The sequence below is a fragment of the Oculina patagonica genome, chromosome 9 (genome assembly GCF_052425735.1).
Source record: "Oculina patagonica isolate OP01 chromosome 9, crgOcupat, whole genome shotgun sequence".
Classification (NCBI taxonomy): domain Eukaryota; kingdom Metazoa; phylum Cnidaria; class Anthozoa; order Scleractinia; family Oculinidae; genus Oculina; species Oculina patagonica.
In genome coordinates, this window is record NC_135766.1 from 9,088,311 (window position 1) to 9,110,457 (window position 22,147).

Sequence of the window (22,147 nt, forward strand, 5' to 3'; positions counted from 1 at the left end):
TATAATTAATAAAGACATTTATTTTTTACAGAACTATAAAATTATTTGGTTTATATAAACAATAAAAGCTACTTATATTACTGAAATGGCTATTCTTGCGACACTGACGACAACATATCTTGAAAGGGACTACACTGAACTACAACACTGACACTAAGTAAATAAAATATGTGTGGACGGTTTAGCGTTTGATTTTAGTCTCCGTGTCCCGTGATTCAGCCAAGATAGAATACCTCCACTTCATCAGGTGTGAAGGTGTAAGTCCCAGCCAGGATTGTTCTACTGCTTTGTACTCCACTTGGAACAGAGTAGGAGTAGCCAAAGTTTGTGTATGAATTAGTGTTACTGTTGGCATTGTCAGCAATTGTGATGTCATTCCCTCCACCAAATGTTGGACCATAACCCGAGTTTCTGTAAATTGCATATTGTGGTTGTTTCACCATACTCTTGAATGGTCCAAGACCTTCTTTGTTACGAAGCGAAAATATGAACGCATTGGAGGATGAACTCCAACCACTACTGGTATCTGAATAACAAGAAGATATAAACATAAAATATTTATTACGGAGAAAACACAAACACATCAAAAGTTTAGTTATACATACATTTAACAAATACGTACAAAGTTAAATGAAGTTAATTAACAGTTTTCACGTTACACATATCGAATCGATCAACATGCACGGAAGGACAATCTCTTATTTCCTTTGTAGCAGACCAGGCCAGTCATTATCGATTGAAGGCCTGGTTAAACTAGCAAACACTGTTGCAGAGTTTTTTTTCTCGTCATGTTTCCTTGGTGGCTAATATAACTGGAAGCAAGGAAATTGTTTTGCTACGGCTGGCTGGCTAAGCGAGGAAACGACCTCCGGGAACAAAGCGACACGCATGTGCATATCCTAGCCAACATTGCTTCCATGGTAACTAACTGGGCAACACATGTTTCGGAAGCAAGATTTTACTCTGTTTTTGACTTAAAACAAAAACAAAAGCTCACTGTATGACAAACTTGAAGCTATTTATTTCATCTTGCGTTTGAATCATTATCATAAACTTAAAAGGATCAGAAACCAACAAGACATCCCTCGACAGAACATAAAGCCTACTATATTCATTGGTCTCTTGTGAATATTTCCTCTATTGCTAATATCAGGATTTAGAAATGCACGTCTTGCGCATGCACTGAGACTTATTTTGATAAAATGAATTTGTAAAAAATAAATAAATATATTTATATCAATTAATGAATTAGTTAAGTAATTATGTGTTACATAGACAATACGGAATGTGTATATAATAACATTTTTATAAAAAAGCATATGAAATACAGATATCGGATAAGGATTTTAAATTTGCTATTTACTTGTCCGACAAATTAAAACTAATTTTATCAAATGGATCAAAATGCACGGAAGGACAATCTTTTATATCTTTTGTAACGGACCACGCCACCTATTATTTGCACACCGAAGGCCTGGTTAAACTAGCAGCAAACACTGTTGCAGAATTTTGGTCATGATCATGTTCCCTAGGTGGCTTAATAAGCGGGAAGCAAGGAAAATGTTTTGCTGCCCGGCTTGCTAAACAAAGAAACAACGACCGGAAACAAAGCGTCACGCATCCTAGCCAACATTGCTTCCATGGTAGCTAAACTGGGCAACACATGTTACAGAAGCGTGATTTTTCTCTGTTTGTGACCTAAAAAAACAAAAGCTGACTGTATGTCAAACTTGAAGCTATTTATTTCATCTTGCGGCCATGACACCTCGGTTGATGTCACAGTGTTAAGCCCAAATTAGGAGCTTTGAAGTTTGTAAAAAAAAATGAGTAATCTAATAATGTGAAGCAATTTCACAAAACCTTTTTATAACACGCAGTTTTTAAATTTCTCATTTGATCTGCCTGTTTACTTATGTTTAAATTTTGGTCACTGTTACTCTCTTAGAGGTCTGGATGGGGTTAACTGGCCTGAAAATTAGCCAAAATCTAACAGCTGATTAACACCTTTTTTTAACTGACAGTTGAAACAATTTGAAGAAAGTGTTAAGTGAGAAAGCAGAATTTTGAAAAAGACATCGACAGGCCCACACAGACTCCCCTATGTGGTTTTACGTAAGCGATGCACGAGCCGTTTTAAAAGTTTTGCTCGGACGAGTATGTCTTGGAGCGATTTACCTCTTTTGTAAGATATAATCGGAGGCGTTTTGTAAATTGTTTCAGAAGTGGCTGATTTTGAATGGGACTCCAATGTTGCATCAGTATTTGTTTTAAATGTTTACCCCCTGAGTGGTACGTTGTCGCAAAAGGCATTATTTTGCATTTAGTTTTTTACTGTTTGTTTTTTAAGTGCCGTCTGCCTTTCGGCAAAGGAGACCTCAGATAAGGTTTTTTCAATTAGGCTTTTTGGATAACCACGCGCTTCAAGTCGTGTTTTGAAGATACACATGGCCTCCTGGAAATTTTCTTCCGAGAAGTTTGTTCTTAGAAGTCTGACGGCTTCTCCTTTTATAAAGCCTCTCTTATCACCTGGTTTGTGGCTAGAGGAATAGTGTGTATATTGAAAGGTCTCGGTCGGCTTGTAGTGGGTTTTGACGTCGAGGATAGATTTGTTTTGGAATCTTTCGCCTTTGTACACTACAGTGTCTAAGAATGTAATTTCTTTCTCTGAGATTTCAGCTGTAAACTTTATAATTGGTTGGAATGTGTTAGCTTGTTCTATAAATAGATCAATGTCTTGTTTACTGGCGCCTCATAGGGAGAAGACGTCGTCTATGTAAGACATGTAACGTTTCCACACTCTCGGCTTGATGTTGCTTTGATTAAGCATTTTTGTTTCGATTTCTGCCATGAAGAGATTGACGCAAGCAACCGCCATCTTCGTTGAACTGGAACGAATTTCCTTTCAGTATAAGGCCGAACATTTGTTTAAGATAGTGGGACGGAATGGGAGGGCTGTTATTGTGGTATTCTTCGTATGCTTGGCATTCTATTGTGATACCCTCTTCTTGTGGAATGTTCGTATACAAGCTTGTTTCATCCATTGATACCAGGGTGGTTTTGTGTGACACTTCAGTTTTTCCATAAAGTTTATGAAATCAGTCGTACCTTTAAGATACGATGTTTGTTTTTGAGCAGATTATTGGCTGTAATAAATGGTCCACAAAGGATGATATCCTTTTAGTCGGCCCTTCGCAGCCCGATATAATATAAGGAGGTTTGTGGATTTTTGTTAGAGTGTAGAAAATCAGTATCCTGGGTGGATTAGGAGTTTGTGAAAGCCACTTTTTTGTCATGCCGTTTATATGTTTGCCAACATGTAGTTGAGTAATAAGTTCATTAACTCTTCGTAATGTTTCAGTGACCATTGGGTTAACAAGAGGTCGGTAATGATCGCTTTTGTCTAGCTGTACCTGGGCCTCCTGAATTTTGTCCCTTTTGTTGAGAATCACAGTTGTGCTGCCTTTATCAGCACGTTTTGGGTTAATGGCAGTATTCGTTTGCAGTTCTTTGACTGCTTTGTGTTCGTTGTGTGACAGGTTGTGTTTTGGCTTTGTTATTTCTATTTCAGAAATGCTTAACTTGACATTTTCCAAGTAGCTTTCAAGAGCTACAGAAGGTTGTACTGGTGGTATTCAGTTTGATTTGACATGGAAAAGAAGGGGGCTCCTTGTCATTCCCGTTGTCGTGGCGCTCCACGAGAAATAACATTGGAACTGTCCCGCGTGTATTGCGTTATTCGGGATTCGGGATTCCCGAGAACACGTGGGAAAAGAAAAGAGATTCGAGCCGCCATATTGGCACGATGTTGTGTTTGTAAAGGAAAGAAAAAGTAAAAACTCGCCCAACGCGACACCCGTGGAATATATATTTTAGTCTCATTCTTCTATCCCCTTGTAGCTTAGTGGTTACATGTAGATGATGGGAACAACGCCTTGGTACCCATAGCTTTATGTCATTTGTGTCGTTTGGTCGACAAAGTTATGGCATTGCGTTCCTTCTTTAAGTTGCGAAAATAAATAACATGTGAAGGCTTTTTAAGCTATTTCGACCCGGTGAAGAGAAAGAGCTACATAATGAATCATAGCTGTAGATCGATGAAACTCTTTCAAAATTCCCTCAAAGCGATGATAAGTGCTTTTTGAGCTCTTCGGATGCGGTTGGATGGAAGAGTCGCAATGTCGTCAGAATGTAGTACAATATTTTTTTTAACTTAACATTCAGGTTAAAACAAATGTTTGATAAAACAGAAAAACCTTGTAACATCGTCATTCAAACACTCCATACTGATCACGTGTCTATATCTGATTCGCGTTTGATTCTTTATCATAAACTTAAAAGGATTAGAAACCAACAAGACATCCCTCGACAGAACATAGAGCCAACTATTCGTTGGTGCTGTTAAAAAAACACAACTTTTAAAAATTACCTGATCTGGTTGAATAAACTATGATATAACAGAAATAGCTAAGTGCTAAGAAATGACTAAATTTTATTGACAGCTGAGACATGATAAAATCTTTAACTGACAGCTGAGAAATGGCCTGAATATTGACTGATAACTAACAATCCATCACCCCTACGCAGACCCTCTTCTTATATTGCCAATCCGGTCACCAAACTTCTATGTAGGATTTTCTATATTTCTATCAGCGAAAGCGAATAACTAAAATTAAACCAAATAATCATTTTTCCTCTCCTAACAGCAGTCCCACGCATTTCGTTTCCGTAGAAAACTCTATACCTTGTCATTCTTATATCACCGTTCTAGGTACACGATCTCGGTGTTTCGTCGTTCCGTGTTAGCAGTTGCCTGAGTATGACTCTTTGTTGGTCAATTAATTTTTAGAACATTGACGGGGACAAGCAGGTTTGTGGTTTTGAAAAGACAAAAAACATAATCGGCCACGCGAATGTGATGTAGCCTCAACCGCTGTCCACCAAAAATCACTAATAACACAGATAGCTTATAAAATTTCGGAAAGAGGTCCCCCTTTCTTTCTTCAAAATGACCCCTTCCAAAAGAAGTTCCTCACCCACCCAAACTCCAGAAAAAAAGAATAAAGTCTTAAGAAAATAAGTTCATGGATATATAAATTTAGTTATAGCCCTTAACCCTATCCAGACCGGGGGGGGGGGGGGGGGCGGAAAGTGCGCGCGCCGACTTTGAACGCTTATAACTTTTTTAATATTCAACCAAACGCTGCAAAACTTTGAGACTTTATCTAAAATTTATCTGGGAATAATTTGGTAGGGTAGGTTGTTGTGTCAGGAACTTGACGTCACCATGGCAACGGCATTTTGACAGGCATGTTTTCCCAAATTTGTAATTTTCCTGTTTCTATTAATGAAAAATAACTTTAAAGCAATTATTTTCATCTGTTTACGGGTTTTAAGCACATTTTTATTGGTTTTGAGTATTTTCCAGTAATTTTGGGCGGTTTTCTGACGTTTTGAAAAAATTCGAAATCCAAGATGGCGGATCCAAGATGGCGGCTGTTTTGGCATTATGATGTCATTGTCACGTGATGTGACGTCATCATCCCACGTGACATATAGCAAAAGATAGATTTTGGGACATACTATATATCCTGTAAGTTTCATTGTGATTGCTTAAATATTCTGGAAGTTACGGAGGGGGGCGGAATCCGCCCCCCCCCCGGTCTGAAAAGACCAAAAAAAGCCCGGTCTGAATAGGGTTAAAAAAAGAAAAGATATAAGTCCTTTTGTAGAACTAATGTTTAGTATTTTACACTATCACAAACTGCTTATAGAGACCTGTAATGTTTGCTTTACGGCTGGAGGACTTGTTTTGGGTTTCATATTGTTATGTTATGAGAGTCTTATTATGTGACCTTTTTTGTGCACTAAAATATTTTAGATACAGTATCCCGACAAAATTAAAATTAACCTCAAAATATTTAAAACGCAATTCTCTATCGGAAAATAGTCCCCCATTTCATAAGTTTGAAAGGATTATGTTCGTAATTTCACCGCGGCCGGTAAATACCTAGATAAAATTGAGAGTTACAACCTGTATCGATTGAAATCAAAGACAGACAAATCAAAAACTACTCGTCACAGAAGAAAAACTGTATTTTTTAACGAAACAAAAATATATGAAATAACTATAGTTGTTACAACTATAGTTATTTCATTACTATAGTTGTAACAGTCATTCGTTATAAACAAAGCCATAGAGTGGATCTTAGGAAATGTTCAAATGTTCACAAGTTCTCCCCGAAGAATTTGCAATTCTTAAAAAAACAAACAAACAAATGTCTACGTAATTTACTTTTAAAGGCGAGGTTTTTACCTTTTTTTCGAGAACCTTACTGCTATAGACCTAGGTACAGCTGATCTATTTAAGATAGCTTGTAAGATCTTGTACTGGTTTAAGCTGGCCGTCTTTGGCATTCTATGGAAGATACACACATAATTTTGAGGATTAACTTTCACAACAAATTTGGATAGATTCTACAAAAGAGCACACTGAAGTTACTTCGAAGCCAAAATTCGTTGCTATTAGTGTTCACCACTCAAAAGTAGATTATGGTTGACTTTATTGATGTTGCCATGGGAAAGCATTTTCACGTACTTGGATTTGATTCTGTTTACTTATAAATGCTTTACTGGTTTGCGGTTAACATTTTTCAGCAATATTACAAGGGCTTGTTATAATAGAATGCCAACATTAATGGAAAGGTGTAAACTATTGTGAGCCACCTTAAATAATAAATTCACATAATTTCTCTTTTTATTAATCTACGTCCCTTCTTGGATTGTGCAGATCTTGTTTAATATCTAAATTCTTAGCATTGTTTGTAAAGTACGTTACATAAGTGACGTCTTCGTTTATTACAGTTATTTAACAATCAGGTTCCAATGTTGACCCTTCAATGCGTATACAGGTGATTCTAGAAATCCAGGCCTTAGAAATTGTCTTGCCTTTAAACTTTATAATGTTTGTTATCGTGGTGTGTATTTTATCTGGCATAAGTAGGCGTTTTGTATGAACTAACCAAACGTTACTAAAAATGTGATGATAAAACAAACACTGTTAGGGTAGATGGCAATTGAATTTGAAACATGCTGATTTTAGAAGAAAAATAATCAAAGCAAAGATTCAAGTTGAAAAAACAACAACTCAAGTTTAAATAAGGAGGGGATTGCAACTGCATTAATGCTCAAGTGAATTAAGGAATGGGTCAGGCTAAATTTTGGAGGGGGGTGGTCTAATCTAAAAGTTATTCAAGCTTTCACTAAGAAACTTGCATAGAGTAAAGTGTTTGTACGAAATGTTTCAGTTTTTGGTTTAAAGGTCATTCCTGCTTGGTCACGCGTACGTGACATACCACACCCAAATTAGTGATATAAATTTCAAACCAAATTGACGAGAACTTGCAAGTATAATGATTGACTAATTTTGATTTCTGCGAATGGCTGTAGCTATTAAGTATGAAGAACTAATCGGGGATTTACAAATTTGTTCATTTTGTTTCAATTACAACGTCTTTCTCTTGGAGAGGGACTGGGACTAGGCAAAAATAGGAAATAATGAAGAAATAATAAACATTTTTAAAAATCCCCGTTTGGTAGGACTTTTGGCTAGGTGAGGTAAAGGTTTTGAGAGAAAAAACGAAAGATTTCTTGTACATTTACATCCCGTAACTCAAATGCTCATAATTGTTATATTTAGGGCGTGGTCAGTAACGTGACCACTTGGGGCTGAGTCAATCATTGGAAAGTTTCATTTCCAATATAAACAAACAAAAAGAAGCAAAGTTTTTGAGAAAAGGAACAAATCACAAAGAAATTACCAAAACGTCGCATGAGAACAAGAACCATTCCTTAATTCACATGAGTGTTGTACTGCACAGACTTCTTTGATTCTCACTTGGCTGCCGAGGAAAATGAAATTAACAAATAGCTTAACTCTTCCAAATGCTCAAAAATGTAACTGGTATTAAAGTGGTATTCAAAAAGACTTTACCTTGGAGGCGAACACTACGAGGTTAACAAGATTTATACCAGGATACATGTACCGTGATTATTCTATTAAGCGTCCTTTTTCTAATAAGCATGTTATAACAAGCGCCTTCCCCGCCCACCCTTTGAATTTGTTTTTATTAATAAGCGCCCCCTGTGCCGATATTTGAAGCACCACTAATAAAATAATACATTACTTAAGTGCCATCAAAGTACATTGAGATCATTCGTGGTTTATCTTCCTTATGAACTGTTCACATTTCAGATCAGTTCTTCTAAGTGTCTTCACTGCTATTTTTAGGCTAGGTCCGATTTCTTTCAATCAAAATATTATCTTTCTTTTGTCTGCGCCGTTTACTTAGATATACTTTGCCCAAAAAATGATGATCGTTTTCTGGAAGGACTGAAGCAGTAACTTCAATTGGTAAAGGAGTCACAGATTCTGCAATGATTGCTGCGCGAAGATCCAACCGTTCAAGTCACGCTTTGCGAAAGAGAAAATTGCTCGATTAGCAGGACGGTGGACAAAGGGACCGGACCATACGATGGAAAGAAGCATACCGGTTGCATCGAGGTATGATGGGTCGGGGGGGGGGATGAGGAGGGGATGAGTGAGTAACTAAAAAGATGGAATATCTGAAGTCTTGTTAAGGCGACGAAGAACGTTCACTACATTTTTTTTTAACAATTGATGAGGAAAACACTGGTGCTGGTGTAAGGGAGGGAGGGCGGGGGGATGTTTGATAGGTCTCTGTCCCTCTATGAATTGAAATCATTACTTTTTATTTCCCTAAATCTTCTTTCATAATTATGTTCTTGAAGCTGTTCATTAGTTAACCTTAGCTGTGGATATTATATCTTACCCCATGGAATGTCAACGTATCCTCCAAACACGTACTGGTCCTTCCTGATGATTGTAAACGTGCGAGGCTTTCCATCACAGTAACTATGGAAGGTACTTGCCGACCATCCGTGAGAAGTGGCGCGGTAACACAGATTCCAATTTGGATGTGAACCAGCCACGGGTTCTATAAATCGACTGAGATGACTAAGGAAAAACTCATTGTCTTGGATAATGTTTGAGTGTATCGTCATCCCTGCCAAAAAATAGGTAAAAACGTATGATTTTTAATAAGTAAATACGGAGAAAAAGTATTGACGTGACTAAATCAGAAGTTAAATTAAAAAGAGAGAAGATATTATGTAAGAAAATTTTCATGCCTTTCCTGAGGGGGAAACCTGTCGCCATGTTCGGGGTGCCTGAATACCGTGATAAAATGTTGCCAGTCAACATGTTGCTAAAAATGACATCAACGCTTTCTAATTTCGCGGGCTTACTTTGGATACCAAAATTTTTCGAATTCAATCAATAAAACCCGTTTGTTTCTTTAAACTTAAGAGTGTGTCCATAAGAGGACCAGGCAACATGTGATACAGCTCATATCACCGATTTTGCCCAAACTTAGCATAAATGTTGGGTATGGTGAGCTTTTTACTGTGGCAAAACATTAACTCAAAATATTTTATTCCCTTCAAGTTATGGCACCTTTTGAAAAAATGGCCATTTTTCACTAATTTATGCATATTTAATTAGCTGACTTTGATTGACCAGTTCCACAAGAAAAAAAGACTTCTGAAAATAAAATTCACTGTGTTATATTCTGTGGTTATAAGGCTTTAAGTACAATAATTCATTCAACCGTCTGATTTGATTTCTTCTCCTCAAACGGTCTTTTGGAAGGTACACATTTCGTACTGTTGGAAATAGCCTTTAACTAGTGCCCAATATCTCCCATGAGCAACAACTTATATACATTATTCTTACATGGGTAATGAAATCCATCATTAAACTTCACAAAAATGCCACAAAATGTCTGGGGACTTTAATATTCTATTAGTATTGAGGAACTAAACACACGTGACTTAACGATTTCTTGCTATTTCATCAAAATTCACCGAAACACAGAAGCCATTTATTTGCCTCAATTTGGCATAAAATCGGTACGAAATAGCTAATCAAGCATAAATCTATAGATAACAATAGGTAGGGCTAGGCTATGTATCCCTTCTATGAATATCCCTATATAGGATTTAGTCAAACAACTATATGATGACTACACTACGTACTTGCCCCAGTGAACGCCCGTACCGCTGACTGAAACGGCAGGCTCAAAGGTAGAAATTCAACATGGCGGCTGTTTATTTTCCGGTTAAATTTATTTCATGCAAACTGGCTGAGACAAGTGTCCTTCCGTGAACTTTGAACAGCTCTTTGAATGACTTTATTGACAACCTGTTTACAACTTTCACGAAGAATGAACCACGATGTATTGGCTAAGTTCATCGCGCCTCAAAGCAACAGTACATGTCAATTGAGATCGATCGAAGGATCGAAGTGCAGCGAGGAAGAACAAATTCTTCAAAAGAAAGCATCTGTGTGTCGATAAGTGGCATGTATGTAGTATTACTTTCTTGTTTCTTAACTTTGATGTGCCTAAATGTTGAATTGAGCGAGCTTGTGAAGAAAATCTTTCGCTGCTATTTTTACATTTGCTATCACAAGTTCACAACATTGCTGAATTATATGGCTCTGAAAACGCTCCGAAAAATGTCCCAACTGCCTTTTCTTCGCCAATATTTTGATTTTATCTATAGATTTATGCTTGATTAGCTATTTCGTACCGATTTTATGCCAAATTGAGGCAAATAAATGGCTTTTGTGTTTCGGTGAATTTTGATGAAATAGCAAGAAATCGTTAAGTCACGTGTGTTTAGTTCCTCAATACTAATAAAATATTGAAGTCCCCAGACATTTTGTGGCATTTTTGTGAAGTTTAATGATGGATTTCATTACCCATGTAAGAATAATGTATATAAGTTGTTGCTCATGGGAGATATTGGGCACTAGTTAAAGGCTATTTCCAACAGTACGAAATGTGTACCTTCCAAAAGACCGTTTGAGGAGAAGAAATCAAATCAGACGGTTGAAGTGAATAATTGTACTTAAAGCCTAATAACCACAGAATATAACGCAGTGAATTTTATTTTCAGAAGTCTTTTTTTCTTGTGGAACTGGTCAATCAAAGTCAGCTAATTAAATATGCATAAATTAGTGAAAAATGGCCATTTTTTCAAAAGGTGCCATAACTTGAAGGGAATAAAACATTTTGAGTTAATGTTTTGCCACAGTAAATAGCTCACCATACCCAACATTTATGCTAAGTTTGGGCAAAATCGGTGATATGAGCTGTATCACTTGTTACCTGGTTCTGCCCTGTTCTCTCACGGGCACACTCTTAATATCTAAGGCGAAGCATCGCAACTTTTTGCAAAAATTATTAAAAAATCCTCCGTCGTCATGAAAACTTTTGTTTCTGTTTTCCACGTTGTTGTTTTGTGATTTAAATAGGTGAGAAGATCTCGGGTAAACGCTGTAACACAATCTACAAAAGTTGTTTTCGACGGAAGCAGTGAAAAAACTTCGTTATACATGAAAAAATTGGGACCAGAGAAGGAAGTCCGGATAATCGAGGTCCGGATAATCGAGGTTCGACTGTATTAAAAATATGTATGTATATATTGCAATTGAAATAACCTTTTAATATTTTCCAAGTCTATATGAGCTTATATGACACTCAAATCAAAACTTCAGAATTCCAGCAAGGACCAAAATTTGAAACTTAATACAAGAATTAGAAATTCCGGAATTAAATTTGTAAACAGCAGTTTAAATAAGTTCATAGTTCCTGTGATCGTGCATATCCGGGCGAGGGTAGTTCTGAACGAACTGTTGTTGGTGACTGACGTTTCGACAACCTGATGAGCGGAGGTCATCTTCAGAGCAGTCTAAATTCTTTTAAAGTTTTTAAAAGTTTTGAGTCACTATCGGTTTTCCAAATACCTTTTTATGCACGAATAAGAAATTCAGGAATTAAATTTATAAACAGCAATTTAGATTGGTAAAAGTCTCGAATCATTAAGCAGTCTTAATAATTAAAGTTCTCTTACCAATACATGAAGGTTGAACTCCTGTCCAAGTACCATTCTTCATACAGTGGCGCTCTGATGATCCTTTTAGCCAATAACCAGAGTTACAAGTGAATGAAACGTGTTTTCCTTGCCAATACTGCTGCCCGTGAGTATGACCATGCTTCAGGCTTTCCAAAGGAGGACAAGTCTTGTGACCTTGATTTATATTGAAGAGTATTATTAAAGTGACACAACAGCAATACATTCCTAGCATAATCAAACCTTGTTTTGTTTTTATTTATTTTTTGTTTGTTTGTTTAATTGTCGTTTTTTATTGTCTTTTTATACCGATGCGCATACCTTGATACCTGCATACACCTTATTCATAAATGACGGAATGCGCGGAAGAGTTTGGGTCGAGTACATGAAAGCGAGGCGAGTGAGGCTTAGGCTTCGAACCAAGACAAAGAAAAGTATGGCGAATTGAAGAAGTATTTAATAATTCTTAAAATATATCGTCGGTTAGAAAGCGAATCTTGGCTATTGATGACTACCATTGGAATCCCAGGTTTGACAAATGCATATGCGGTCGTATGGATGCGAAGTCAACACAAATCGTGGACAAATTTCTTCGGAAAACCGCATCGATCTTCTTTATCTCATTACTGCCTTGTGTACAGTTGTTATCCGTATTACTATAGGTTCAATTCGTTTTGATAGAAGACTTTGTAAGCTGGCAAAAAGGCAGAGGATATAGATATTATAGAAACTATAGCGATTTTGCACGATATGGAAAGTAAAAAAAAATAGCCAACATTGTGCGACTAGCGACTACGCAACCAGGTTAAAAATATTTCAGTTCACAATCAGTCTATCGTTTTACAAAACTTTCACCCACTAACCTCGGCATTCTAACCCGAGCATTCAAATGTATACCAATTTAAAAATCACAAATGGATCAGTATATATGGACAAAAAAAAATCAGCAAAAAGATTTGGCATCAAAGAAGTGCTTAGATTCAGAATTCAGGAAATGTATCGGAATATTTAAAATTGCAAAAATCTTACCGCTGTAATATTTATTTCAATTTGAAAAGTTTAAAATTTGAAAGCTCGCTCTTTATACCTATTTCCACTTTCTTTATTCTAAAATTTAAGGATTTGTTTCAAAAAGCGTCTATAAAGAATAATCAACCGTTGTGAACAACATTTGTTCGAAGGCAAAATACTCAAGAAACCTTGTGTCTTTATCATAATCGCAATTTTTGCTTACCGTATCGAGAGACGTGTTAATTTTTTTTAACAAGCTCCATAGTCGTTTCTATATCGTGTTTCTTTCCTCTGCCTTCCTGCAAGCTTCTAGGGTCTTCCATAAAAAGGAAACTTGAAAGTAGTCTGGATTGTACACGAGCAGGCAGTGAAGAGACTGACAGGATCGATGCGGTTTTCCGACGAAATTTTTTCCATGATTTGTGTTGAATTCGAAACCACACGGCCATATCTGCAGTTACCAAACCAGAGATTCTAATGGCAGTCATTAAAACCTACGAATCGCTTTTTAACCGCCGAGATATTTCAAGAATTGTCAAATACTACCTCAATTCGCCATACTTTTCTTTGTTTTGGTTCGAAGCTGAAGCCTCAACGCCTCGCTTTCATGTACTCGACCCAAACTCTTCCGCGCGTTCCGCCATTTATGAATAAGGTGTATGGTTGCTAGAAAATTTGACACAGCTACTTTTCAAAAAAATATGATTTTTGTTAAATGTATGCGTATAGTTTACTCCTAACTGACGTATCCTGGTCGAGGAGAAGAATAAAATGTAACTGCACAGTATAACAGAATATGAAGTTTAAAAGTTGCTTACATGAAGGCTGTATACCACTCCAGTTACCGGAGGGCTGACACTTTCTAATGATCGGTCCAATCAAACGGTATCCCGGATGACAAATGAACGACACAGACTGACCTGTCCAGTGACGTAAGCCAAGTTTTTGTCCGTTGGTTGGAGAACCAGGATCGCCGCAGTTGATTAGAGCTTAAAAGAGGATATTGGAAACATTAGGCAAGCTATATTTACTTATTTTACTCTATTTACTTACACAGTAAATAACCTTTTGGTAGAGAGCGCTTCTCGAATCATGAAAAAATCGCATTTGATTTTCATCATTGAACTTTAACCGAGGTTACGGTACGGATGTCGCAGATTTTGTAAACAGTTTTCAATATCTATATTTTTCGAGTCATACACAGTTGCAAACAATTTATAGGTTTAATTTTTAACAAGACAATTCATTCCGTAAAGTTGTATCTTTCAAATTGACCCTTTCAGGATTTATAGTGACTAGGTGGGTAGAACATGGATAAAACCGACTATACACTACAATATATAGCTAGCAGCTGGCTTTGGGAATAACAACAAAAGTTTAGATTATGTGTTTTCACTGCGAATACAAAGGGTGGTACACTTGTTCCTATGTTTATTATAATTGCAGTTTCTGATAGCAATCTCCCTTTTTGATTGAATTTTACTTTTAAGCAAACAATGAAAGACCTCAAACATTGGATTTTCAGACTTGATTTTGAAAGGTAAATGTGATATTTGCCTATTAAAAAGAAGTGGTTTAGCGCGATAAAAACCATTGTTTAGAAGATCCTGGTCTATAGCCATAAAACCGAGGTACAAAAGTGTAAAATATGTCCGAGTCACTCAATTTTATTATCTTATTTACTTAATTTATAATAACAAACCAATTGAATTTTATATCTAGGTAAATTGTCTCAGTGGGAAAGAAGATCGGGGCGCTTTATGGGACGCGGGTTGCTAAGTCTATTATTCCATTCATATACATCCAAATAACAGTCCTCTTTTTCGAATATGTACTTCTCGTTCTCTTTTTAATTTTAAAATTTGACAGATTGTTACACTCTTATATGTTGCTGCTATAAAAAAAAGCAACTGGATAGCTGTAAAGCGAGTGATTCACGTGACCGGTTTCTATTGACGCATATGTTCTATAACAAACAAACAAACAAACAAACAAAAAGAACTTTGCGAAGGCAGAAGTTAGTTCTGCACTATGACTGTTCCTTAGAAAAAAGCTCGTTAAGTATTATTTCTTTCAATTAGTAAAACAATGCGATTACAGATATCTACTTACTCAGAGTTGTGTTGGCCTGCGCTGTTTTATTCTTGTCATTATAAAATAGACAAGTGTAGGTCCCAGTGTCGCTCGGCATGAAGCGGTTAATGATGAATTCACTCTTTATCGAATCTTTCCCGCCATGTTTGGCATTAGCAGTAACACGTCGCCCATCCTTGAACCATTTGACTTTAGGTAGCGGCAAGCCACGAGCAGAGCAATTTAACGTCACAGAATCACCGACATTTGGCACTTGAATTTCACTGGGAGGACTTGACACAATGAAGGGATTCACTTTAAAATTGGAAAGATGCGAACGAAATCATAAATGTGCCTCCATTCACAACAATTTATGTATGATTTAGAATTTTAGCTTACCCACATCTTTTACCACGACCCATGTCACTGCCATCACACTTCCCAGTTCATTAGCTCCTTGGCATACGTAAGCACCATCATCATCCTTTGTCGTGTTGTAAATCGTAAGTTTGTTACCATCAATGACATGTCTGTTGGCCGGAAGATTGTTTCGTGATCTTGTCCATGTGATCACTGGGGACGGGTACCCAAAGATGTCACATTTAAGAACTGTGTCCCATGACTTGTAAGCGTCGATCGATTTCTTTGGTTCTGACACGAACTTAGCTGGCACTGAAATATAATACAATTTACAAGTTATCTACTATTATTATGATTTTTTTTTTAAAATTTTTTTTTTTTTTTTTTTTTTTGTTCCCCCTAGGCCGAAATATTTTTTTTTTGTACCCCAATGAAACATGTTTCGCTAAAAAAAACATGTAACATGTTTTGCTATGAAAAGTGCTCACATCAGATGATGCTAGGCGTAAATCATTCTCGAAGCATATTTATTCTAAGCATGATTGAAACAACCTCAAGAGGCAGTTTCAATCCTGATCAGACGAAACACTTTAAAAATGGCGGACATGCGGAGAGGAGGCGAGGTAAGGTAGGTAAGGTATACTTTATGGGCGAGTGCCCATAAGCTCTAAAATTGAGTACTATGAGACCAAATGTTTATTTAAAATATGAGCCGATGAAGCGATAAAACAGGAATTATCGGCGAGGGGTAGAAAGAAGAATATTTGGGGAAACATCGCCACGAAAGTTAACAACAGTAAAAACATAAGCGCAAAGCTTTGCAATGCAAAAACCAAAATTCACAAACAATTATTGTTGTACTAAAGATAGCGCAAATTGTGACAATAATGTCAGATTTTTTCTCAATGCTGGAAAGCTCGTCTCCTCCAAAAGGCTTGAAAATTGACACAAAACCAAAGAATTAACACTATTCAGACCGGGCTTTTGGACCTTCTCAGACCGTGGGGGGGGGAGCCCCCCGCTCGAAGCAACACAATGAACTATAGGATGATGTACGACCTCTTGGAATGTTACGTGGGAAGTGACGCACACACGTGACAATACATCTGATGTCACAGCCACCATCTGATCCCCGACTTCCAGCCGAAAACCACCCATCACGCAGATCACTGCACCAGTAATATCTATTGATTATAACGGAAACACGCAAAATACACATTGGGACGCCGCAATGCCGTTGCCATGGTGATGTCAATTTTCAAACACATCACCAACCCTACAATGTGCAGAGGACTCAGAAAGTGGCAGCGTTGGTAATCTAAAAAAGTATAAAAGATCAAAGTCAGTGCGGGCCTCAAAAGCCCCCCCCCCCCCCCCGGTCTGAATAGGGTTAACGGAAATGTTATAGTAATTTCAAGCGACATGTTTCGGTCAAAGTGCAAGATTTATGCAAGGACCGCAAAACCGCATAAATTACACAACAGGCATGAAAAGTATTTAAGACTGACCAAATATAAACAATGCAAGAACAATCATGTTTAGGTGAAACATGTTTTGTTGAAATACGTTTTTTCTAAACTTGTTTCGGATTTAATGTGAACAGCTTCAGATGCAATGCGCAGATGACTTCTCAAGATAACATCTCATGCAGTGAAGATATAAAAGGGTCGATACGCCGTGTTTCCAAAAGAAGTGTTTTGAAACGGCAGTGTACCCTATGTTCCTCAAAGTTTATCTTTTTCGGTTGCTGTTTATTGGTCTCTTGCCAAATTAAATTATGTACCAACTTCCCGCCCATTAATTCAGACATTGTCATGACAAATGCATAATAACGAGCAGAGATGAGCCAAATATCTTACTAAGAAGTAATGTTTTTTTTTCTTTTCCAGCTTCTTAAGAGAATTAAATTACGTAATTAGTAAATTCTTACATTTCGTAACAATTTCGCTTAATTTTGATTCATATCCATTCTCGCTATTTTCTGGCATACTGAGGAAATGGTAAAATCCAAGATAGAAAATAAAGTCATATGAATTCATAAACAAAACAAAAAATTGCGTCATTTTGCATAGCAAGCTCATGGCTATCTACTCAGCGCAAAATAAATTTTGATGTTCCTTAATAAAATAAAAACATCGGCCCCCTCCCCCTTGCTTTACACACGGGGCATATCCAAGGGTTAACGATGATGTAATAATCATTTTACATACCTTTCACAGTTACGTTGACTGATAATTGAACTCTTCCCAACAGATTCTTCGCTGTACAGGTATAGGTGCCGCGGTCGTCAAAGTGAATTTCCTTTATATCCAAATTCCATTTCTTAAACTGTCTTCTTTTTTCTTCTATCGCGTCACCATCTTTGTACCACGTGATTACCGGCGGCGGGAACCCAGCCGCGTTACAAGGTAATGTGACGTTTTGTTTCTCTTTAACTATCACGGAAGGAGGAGGCTTTGCAATGAAATGTGGTGATTCTGGATAAGATAAGGTCACATGTTGTCACTTCTGTATCATTTGTGTTAAGGTTACCAAAAAATGCAAAACAAAATTCAGCTTCTTTGTTTAATATTTGGAAAATTAGTTTTATTTCGTAAAGCATTTATTAGAACTGAGACGAAGGCAATAAATAACTAACACGGTAAGAACAAATCTTACTTCCCAACGTTTTTTAGAACAAAAACTGCTCTTTATTTTGTAAAAACGCGTTTTAATGAAGAAATTTTAATATTAATATTTAATATTTAATATTAAATTTTTGTCGATGTTTTTCTTTGGTTACGGGACATGCTGATTGCTTTGTTTGTTGAAAACAACATGTTTTGAAGAAAGCGCTAATAAGCTGAAAATACGTGCTCCCGTGAAATGAACAGTCCTGGTAAAGAATGGATCGTCAGGATTACGTCAAATTGCATCCCGGTTATCAAAACCGGTTATCAAACCGTTCATCAACACATTACGCTACCTCAACCTTTTTTTTCAACAGAAATAAAACCTTACCTAACTGGCGTCCACTACTAGGGCTTGTTTGAAGTTGTGTTGGTTTTCCAGGCGGACCTGCAGCCCCAGGGGGTCCTGGTAATCCTCTCCCGCCTCGCTTTCCTTGTGGGCCAGGGACACCTCTTGTTCCCTTTCTTCCTTTTTTACCAGGAGGGCCCTGGGGACCAGCAGGTCCAGGTGAGCCGGGAGGGCCTGGTGGGCCTTGGGGGCCAACACGACCTGATCAATTAGAACAAGCTCAGTAAGATGATGTCAGAAGAAATTTATTGAGGTTTTGCTGAATTTGAATTATGATCAGGATTCTTAATATTTAATTTAGTGATCGTATCCAAAATAGATATTTGTCTGAGCAATCAATCAATCAATCAATCAATCAATCAATCAATCAATCAATCAATCAATCAATCAATCAATCAATCAATCAATCAATCAATCAACTAACCAATCAATCAATCAATCAATCAATCAACCAACCAACCAACCAACCAACCAGTCAATCAATCAATCAATCAATCAGTCAATCAGTCAGTCAGTCAGTCAGTCAGTCTAATCAATCATTTAACTACCAACATTACGGGCCCAAACAACGGCTGCAGAAGGGGACTAAGAAATTACAATATGTCTAAGTTCCACACAAACTGGGACCATTTCATGCGATTTTGGAATGTGATGCGCTTCTACATCTTTCAGGACAAACGTGCAAAAGGGGGTAATTAAAGGTAGACAGGGACCACCTAACAAAGAACAGATAAACAAATAATGAGAAAACAAACAACAAAAGCACTCCCGTTCACTGGTGGACGGCAAACTCTACTCTCACGTCCTCGACAACAGCTGGACGGAGTGGAGGAAGTGCGTGGAGCGGGCAGCGCAAATAGGCTACACGCGAAAAATTACTTCCAGTCAGCCGTCCTCGACGTCAGCCGTCCAGGTATCTTAGAGTCCCTATTCTCTCTACAATACAAAACACATTGCTCTCGCTGTGCTGAACTAAACTTGCTGTGGATGCAAAAATGAGTCTCGAGAAACCTGACAAAAAAAATGCTGGTGGGTTACCCGTGAAAAGTGAACAAGCCATTCAGAGATGCAATACTATTGGTCATTTCTTGTTAAGGAAACCGAGATCAGTTGTGTGTGGGTCACTTGACCCGTAATGAAGAAGTATTTTAGCTACACAGAAATTTCACCTTCCACGCAAACCACCTTTCCCTGACTTTTTTCCACTGTCACGTTCTGTGGATTGAAAAGGAATTAATATTGCGATCAGGTTGGTTTTCAGCTAACACTCTTGTAGAATAAAAACTAATCAGTAAGACATTTTTATCTAGATGATGGCTATAAACAGGTTGCCAACTTCCAAACAATTGCTTAGTAAGGTAAGCTCCTAAATTCTTAGTCTTTCCTTTAACTCAGTCACATAAGCAAAGTGAAAATACAATGAAAAACGATGTAAAACACTGAGTGACGAACAGGCTATGATTTAGTTAGGTAAAAAGTCCCGGATATCCAAATCCTTACCTTTAATATTTACATTATCGGTAGAAAAGAAACTCCACTCTTATACCTTTGACAAAAGGTGGTGCCCCTTTAAAATACCTATAGAAGGGTTACTGACTCCCTTTTTCTTGATTTTGTTTTCACGTCAAAAGCTGCTAGAAATGCTTAAAATTCTTATTTAGCGGTTACCATGATAACGATTCGTCTGTTCAACCCACCTCCCATGTGACCTATTTCCATACAAAAAAGAAGGGGAGAGGATAATAATTCCAACTTTGCATTGCTTTTTTCTCGGAGAAGAGCTCTAAAATCGCAAAATGGCAGACGAGAGCCCCTTACCCTTTGTGTATTCCAACACGTGAAATTCCTAACCTGTTAGATACCAAGAGCCTAAAAAGGTATATATCAGGGAGTACCCCCTTTTTTCGGTTTAGAGGTGTGTTCTCCGTGCTAAACCTCTAAGGCCGGCCGCTTCAGGAGATAACGCTGCTTGATTAGATATTTCGTGTGTCAATTAAAAACACTTCAACTAGCATGGTAAAAATAAATAGGTGTTGGGGGTTAAAGCATTACAGGATGTTAAAAGCACAACAGGATGTTAGAAGCACAACAGGATGATCGATGTTAGGAGCAAAACAGGATGGAGGTTTCGGATAACCGTATAAATAGTTTTAATCTGTTTGGACATACCGAATACTTCCGTGGTAGGTTAAGCAGTTCGAGATATATCGAAACTACTGAGCAATATTTTCCAACAAATTGTTAAAAGATAGGGATGTTTTGAGGACAACAACACGAAATGATAGTCAAAATTTGGACTCCTCATCTACATCTTTTCGATATGTTTGCGTATTTGACCTTTGGTAATTTGTTGTTAAATATACGCACGGCAATACAATGACAGCAACAGAAGCTTGTTGATCCGAGCAACGCAGTTACGTTTAATTCACTGAATTTAAACGACCAATTGTTCGCGTTTTATTTTATTTGGCGAAAACATTTCTACTCAGAGCAATATCATGCAAGAAGAGCGAGTAAATTATCTGTATTACAAACAAACCCACTTAAACTTTATAGAGCAGAGTCAGTTTATGAAACACGGAAGTAATCACACATTAATAAGAACAACTTACATTTCGATGCCCATTCCAGTTTAAACAGACGCTGCTGCATTTGCGGCACATGGATTGACTATCGGCCGCTCTTTTGACGACAGTCTTCATCATTTGTGATCCATGCGAACTTGCAGTTGCTGGTGTCACAATCTCGCGATTGTCATTTCCATATGGATAACTGCTTACAACCAGCAAATCCCGTTCAACTGCCGTTAGACGCGAATCTAACCGATGTAATGAATAGCATGTGAAACCAAGAGAAGCCAACGTCAAAATTAAATTGAATGATAGGCCCAAGAGAAGAAAATTGGAGCTCTTTTTGCTTTTGCTCTCCATGTTCGTTGCCCGATCTCCTTGTAGACTAGATTGAACTACTGATTGATGTTTTAGCTTACTTATACTCGTCTCGTCAGACAGGAACTGTAAATAATACTCAAGGAATGTTGACCTATATATTGTTCTATGTTTATCATCATTTATTTGTTTTCGCCTTCCACTTTAATCGCCATAATATCGTTTACAGTTTCAACTGGTATTTCCGTTCCATTATTGAATTGTCCGATATATTGCTCAGAGACCTCACGCAGTGGTGTTATCAGACAAAGAGGAACTTCTTAGCATAAACGTTCATTCTGCTTACACGGAAGTTAAATCTTTTATAAGAGAGGATTTGTTCTCAGGGTAAAGCGTTAAAGGATGTTACAGATATCTGAAAATGACGTTTAACACAGGCGTGAGAAAATTGCATGGTTGTACTATTTATTTTTTTCGTCCTTTTTAAACGAAATAAAAACGACACGACCAACCGTTCATTTCGCGAAAATGAATTTGTTTGTAAAACCAAGATTTAAGATTTGTTCTACTGTTATTTGAATAAATATAGGTATGCCACAAGTTCATGTGGCTATAGTTATTTAAATCCTAACACTTGTTGACAAATACATTTTCTGTTGGATAAGTGGATAAGTAATTTTGAGTGATAAAAATTCGAAGCCCTAAGCAGCGTAGGTGCTGAATGTACAAATGATAAAAATGTAAGTACTACGCTGTAGTAAAACTATTCCCGACGTTTCAGCAATGCCGCCTTCTTAACTTCA

At 37.3% G+C, this 22,147-nt stretch overlaps 1 protein-coding gene across 1 annotated transcript in view; it reads right to left on the reverse strand.

Moving 5' to 3' along the window:
• The window catches only part of LOC144665657 (CUB and sushi domain-containing protein 3-like), a 546,049-nt gene that overhangs the window by 76,614 nt on the left and 447,288 nt on the right, over window positions 1–22,147 (reverse strand). Inside the window, exon 18 of the mRNA XM_078526929.1 lies at window positions 11,995–12,171. Within this exon, the coding sequence (XP_078383055.1) occupies window positions 11,995–12,171 (177 nt within the window). The remainder of the gene's footprint in view (window positions 1–11,994; window positions 12,172–22,147) is intronic.